Here is a 5774-nt window from a genome sequence, read left to right as displayed (position 1 = left end):
GGCAGCAGGGCCTTGACCCCACTGTTAGAGCCCGTTGTATTTATTTTTACAATGGGCTCTGTTGCGAATAGAATAGAATAGAATCCTACCTTTCCTACAAGGAGCCATACTGCCGTAAAGATGGATTAGTCACAGAACACAATCAGTTTGGCTACTGTAGAGGAAATGGAAACTTGCTTTAGGTGGCAGGAGGGAAACCTCACAAGGGCTTCTGGACCGGAGGGATTTGTGCTGCAGAGTTACAAGATGGCAGGCACAGCTTTGGAAGGAGGTTAGGGAGCCCAGGGGCTAAAGAGATCAGAAGGTTATGGTGGGGTGAGGGAAACTTACGACAGGAAGACCTTTGTGCTGCAGGGTGCTCTGGGTGACACAGCAGGTGGAGACAAGGAAGAAGAAAGAGACAGGACCATGGCTCAGCAACAGCGCATCTGCTTAGCATGCAGAAGGTCCCAGGTTCAATCCCCGGCATCTCCTGGCAAAAGAATCAAGGATCCCGTGATATGAAAGAACCTGGGGAGCTGCTGCCAGAGTAAACAATGCTGACCTTGGAAGATGAAGTGTGCAACTTAGTATAAAGCAACTTAAGAGTCTCTCTACATATGTTACACAGGGATGGTCTTATATTCAAGTGTACTCTGTCTCCCTAGCGGTGCTATTTTAAGATCTTTCACTTGATCCTACTCGTGTAAGATGTCTGGTGTAGAGACACACTTAGTATAAAGCAACTTCACGTATGCATGACATTGAAGCCAATGGGGAACTCGTATAGGACTTAAGAAAGGAGTAACTGTCTGCTATTGAAGAAAAGTGCAGAGGAGGAGTGAGTGGTTAGGTTCTGAGATTTCATCCTCTGGACAGGGTAGCAGTAGAAAACAACTGCCCTTCACTGGATGTCAGAAGCCTGGTCAAGCAGGGAGAAGGGGCTGCCTAAAACCCTAAATACTCATTTCTTCTTCACATTTGTAGATTTGTAGATGATTAGAGGTCGTATGAGCTCCATTAAGAACGACTGTATCAGAGAATGCCCGGCAGCCCTTGCCTGTGTGTGGTTTCAGTTGCACACATGTATAAAAGTTACTGTCATTTCGGGATTTATTTCATAGGCTGGGAGCTTTACGCCCCTCCGTCTCCACTGGTAGATAAGGAAGTGTTGAATGAGATTGTGTGGTGTGTGTTTATTTTCAGCGAGGCACACCCTTCCCCCACTCTTACTATTTGCGCTTACACAACCCTTCCCTTCCTTTCTCTCTCTCTCTCTCCCTGCCTTGCGTGACAGTTCAGCCGGGCCCACAGCCAACACTGGCTGAACTCAAAGTTTGGATTTTCCAGAATGAGCTGTCATCTGAACAGCCAATCACAAGCATCCTCTTCTCAGTCTCTACCCAATTGTATTGCAAGGGGGTGTCGCCCGCTGCCATTCATAAAGCCTCAGCTGGCGAGCGCCCTCTTATCCTCTCTTATCGCTTTGCTGAGTAAGCTTCAAAAATAAGCTGTGCTCTCTCGCTTGCTTCTTCTGTTACAAGCATGTGCTGTGCGTGTGAGCCCAGACTGCCGGCGCTAAAGATGCCCCAGGTCCCTCATCGGGCTCAGCCTACTGGGCCACAGTACTTCACTTTTGACCCACTCCCAGAGGTCGAGACGAGTTCAGCTTACAAGAAGTCCTCAAGGTCCAACCGGATCAAGAAGAGATCCCGGAGAGTTCTCTACCCCCCAGTGGTAAGTTAGTAAGTCTGTACCCCGCATTGAAATGGGATAAGAGTTTCATGGGTTGGGTGCTAGCAGCCAAGACTCTTGGGTCCATTGGGAAAGGCGGGCTGAATCAGTTCAAGATTCTGTGATTCTCTCAGAAAGGAGGTTTGACTTAAGCATCTTTAAGACTAGGTTTTTCACAATGTACTTTTAAAAATCCTCTGTAAGAGTGAATGAGGGAAGAAACTACATAGTAAATATCCCCTTCGCCATGTATATAGAGTTAATTCCACTTTCTGGCAAATCCTCAAAAAGTTGAGCTGACTGAAATTCAGCAGGTGAACCTTCCCCTGTCACTGCATCCCCAAGGCAGTGGAAAGTCCCACCTGCTGAATTTCTACATTCATGCAACCTTCTGAAGCACAAGAGCCTTGGCAAACAAAGAAGTTGGCAATTCTGTCTCCGCTATGAGTCAGGCATGGGTGCAGGAAATGTTTGCAATTAGTCACCCTTCATTACCTGTCCCAGCACGTCACTCTTCTTCCCGTGACCCATGCCCTAAGATCCCTTTCTTCTCTATGCTCTCAGTGATAAGGAATCTCTGGAGTGAACCCCCAACCAGTGCAGTCAGTTGTGGTTGGATTTCCTTGAGTGACAAGCCGGGGAAAATTGATTAGTGGCAGAGTGGGGATCTGAGAAGGCAGGAGGAGTGGAAAGGCAGTGTATTTTGAGAAATGTGACCTTGTGCCTGGGTAGAAATGAGGAGGCATCTGGGTTGGGGGCAAAGAGGGCAGCACATAAGGAAAGCGTCCCCAGTGGGGGGGCTTCTAGGCTGCAGCTTGACATTAGTTTAAAAGTATTCTGGGAAATAAGCTAAACTGCAGACTTTAAAAAAGTGTAAGGGGGTGAGATCCACTCCCACCCCCGCTCCGAGCCTGCATCTAATCACGTTGCCTTCCTCCTCTTCATAGGTGAAGCGCTACTACCCCACCGAGGAGCGCAGTTTCGCCAAGCGCCTGCTCTTTATCCTCCTGGCGATCGTCTTCTTCCAAATCTACAGCGCCGAGGAGGACCTCTCCCTTGCAGTCGCCTCCTCGGGCGCCGGGGAAGGCCTCTTCGCCGCCTCGGGGGCCCAGACGAGGGAAGCCCGCTGCGAAGCCTCCCTCCTGGAGCAGCCCGCCACCGCCGAGCGCTCTTGGGAAATGGCCGGGGCGGCCAACGCCACCGGCGGTCAGCGCTGGGGAAACCGCGAGGCGTCCGCCTCCGCTATCATAGACATCACCCAGTTTCTGCTGCAGAGCCGGGCTGCTTTCTGAAGGTCTCCCGAAGGAAGGAGCCGAGGCTGAAATACAGCCACATTCGAGTTTCTCGTGGTCGATTGAAGGCAGGAAGGGGGAATCTTTGACCTGGAGACCCAAACGTCGGAAGGCCTCCAGGCGCCCGGCCCGGCCCTCTCCTTCCAGGAGGGACTTGCTCAGAGTCCAGGAAGGCTGACGTCAAACTCAAACCGACACTACCATCTGCAGCAGGGAGGGGCTGCAGATCTGACACGCAAAGGGAGCGGCATTAATTAATTTAATATTTATTAAGATAATAATATTATTATTTCAATATGTAATTTAAACTGACTGTTATTTAAGATTGTTTGAGACTGGGAGTTTGCAAGAGAAATGCTGGCTTGCATGCGGGGCTGAATTTTTTTTTACAAACACTTGTTACATCTGCTTCCTTGGCTATTCTAGCAAAAGTCCTTAGAAATGAATTGCAATCTCTGATCTGGATAAGATGACCTTTCGGTTTGCTGGTGTAAACTCTTAAATTTATAATGCACTAATAAATCAGAGGATTGTGCTATGATGCTCTTAGCTGGTTTGAAGGGGGGAAATGTGATTTGAATGACTGGTGTTAAATTATTGACTTGTGAGCATGGCATTTCTTAGGTTAATGAGGAAAAACAAACAAACCTCAAAAGTTTGGGCTCCTCGATACTTCAAAATGAAGGCACTACAGATTATAAGGATGCCATTCAAACTTTTTATTTAAAAAATCTAAGAATGTCATGCTAAACTTCTTCTGTTCTGGGTCTCAGCCCGCAGCATTCCTTGCTATGTGTGTTGCTTACTGTGTAAGCACGCTCTGTCTTAAGAGCAACGACCATATCGAAAGCAGCATTTCCTAAAACACACTCCATTAATTTATTTTGTGAACTACGCCTCGCATGACAGCGCACTGTTCCAGATGGACCATCTGAACTCTGTATGTTCTGTGAACAAATGAATAAACCTTTTAAAAAGGATTTTGGTTTCTTTCTCTTCACTAATTGGGATATAAAAGAAGGCTTGAGGGAGTGGGGGGATGAGGACAGCAGGAGAATACAGTTTCTGAGGACCAATCACCAAGTGACATGCAGCAGTGGCTGAGCTCTGACTTCTTGAAAACTTGCAGCTAGGGTTGCCAACTCTGGGCTGAGAAATTCCTGGAGATCTAGGGGTGAAGCCTGGGGAGAATGGGAAGGGGAGAAACCTCAGCTGAGTATAATGCTGTAGATTCCACCCTCCTCTGTTGCCTGGAGATCTGTTGTAATTCCGGGAGATCTCCAGCTACCACCTGGAGGCTGGCAAACCTACTTGCAGCTCTGTTGTGGGTCGTTCGGTGGGTCCTAAGAAAAGGCATTGTGTGGGTTGTGTTCTGGGTTTCGAGATTTAGTGAGTAACAGCAAAGAGAGGCCTTCACTCAGAGAAGACCAAATGCTTTGCAGACAAAAGGCCCCAGGTTGTGTCTTCTCTCTGCCAGAGGCCCTGGGGAGCTACTTCCAGCCAGATGAGAGAATATTGGGCTACAGGGACAGTGGATGGATTCATTGTAAAGCAACTTCCCATGGGGAGTCAGGAGGGATTTGGAGGATTATGAATGGTCAGAATTCTAAAATTCAAAATGCTGTGGCAAGCAGCATTTTGTACAACTCAGACGGGGATCGGTTTTAATGTCAGTAATAACTGTCAAAAGAATTACTGTGTTGGATTCTATAACAGGAGTTCAGTGGCACCTTAAAAGATGAACCAAATTTATTCCAGCATAAAGTGTTGTGAGTCAAAGCTCTCTTCATCAGATACACTGAACTTAATCTGTAAACTTGCCAACTGAAGGCACTGAGAAACTCTACCCAAAATGCCATGTGTTGCAATTGTGTAGACTAGGGCCCAGCAATCACACACAGATTAACCCACATCATCAGCCACAAAAGTTAGGAGCAATGAAGAGGCGCCACCGTGCCCAATGTGCACGTGCAGCAAGAGAGCCCCATATGACAAACAAGAAAAGCCTCGTGCTTAGGGAGAAAGCTGAAAGCCTCGTGGCAGTTTCTGCATTTGACCTTAACATTTATTTATTTATTGCATTATGGGTATAAAAAGAGGGAAATGACATTTGGGAAGTGGTCCAAGAGATGACAACCAAAGTGTGAAACCAGAGGAAGTCAGAAGTCACCATGTAATATTTTCTGTTGTAATACTTCTTTGGACATCGCTCACTTTCTCCAAACATTTATCCAAGCATGTAGGCCCAACTACCATCAGACATGGAACCAGTGCATGGAAACTAGAGCTCTGGGGCGGGGGGACTCTGAGCTGTTCCATACCCCCCTGCCCCCCAGTATCAGCTCCATGCTTTGAGAACTCTAATGGAGAGCCAGCTTGGTGGGGAAGTGACCATTCAGTTTTGCTCAAAAAAGTTCAGAGAAACTTCATACTTCCCCTGCCATGATGCCCTGATTATTCATACAGCATCACACAAGGGGGAAGGGCATCATTCTCATTTAACCACATCCTAAGCAAGAATTACTGAGGGAGTTATTTATTAGCCCTCTTTTCTCCTCAGTGGAGACCCAAAGTGGCTTACAAAAGGCAAGATACAACCGTTGGAAGAAAAAAAGGCAATTCAAATAAACAAAAGAAACAGAAACAAAATAACCCCACACAGCTATATCCTGAGTAGTCCCCAAAGCCCATGGGGAAGCTCACACAATGGCTGTGGCTGTCTGCTTTTTAGCTCTTCCCATGGCTTTGGGGGGGGGGAAGAAGTGGTGG

General features: G+C 47.4%; 1 protein-coding gene across 1 annotated transcript; it reads left to right on the top strand.

The window, feature by feature from the left end:
* Nucleotides 1-1469: 1469 nt before the first annotated feature.
* Nucleotides 1470-3985, top strand: IER3 (immediate early response 3). The gene is made up of 2 exons (XM_054977743.1): nucleotides 1470-1716; nucleotides 2661-3985. The coding sequence occupies exons 1-2, from the start codon at nucleotides 1525-1527 to the stop codon at nucleotides 3003-3005; spliced, it is 537 nt and encodes a 178-aa protein (XP_054833718.1). The 5' UTR covers nucleotides 1470-1524; the 3' UTR covers nucleotides 3006-3985.
* Nucleotides 3986-5774: the final 1789 nt, after the last annotated feature.

Source organism: Eublepharis macularius, chromosome 4, assembly GCF_028583425.1.
Source record: "Eublepharis macularius isolate TG4126 chromosome 4, MPM_Emac_v1.0, whole genome shotgun sequence".
Taxonomy (NCBI): Eukaryota; Metazoa; Chordata; class Lepidosauria; order Squamata; family Eublepharidae; genus Eublepharis; species Eublepharis macularius.
The sequence above is the reverse complement of the archived record's forward strand: the minus strand, read 5'-3'. Positions and strand labels throughout refer to the sequence as shown.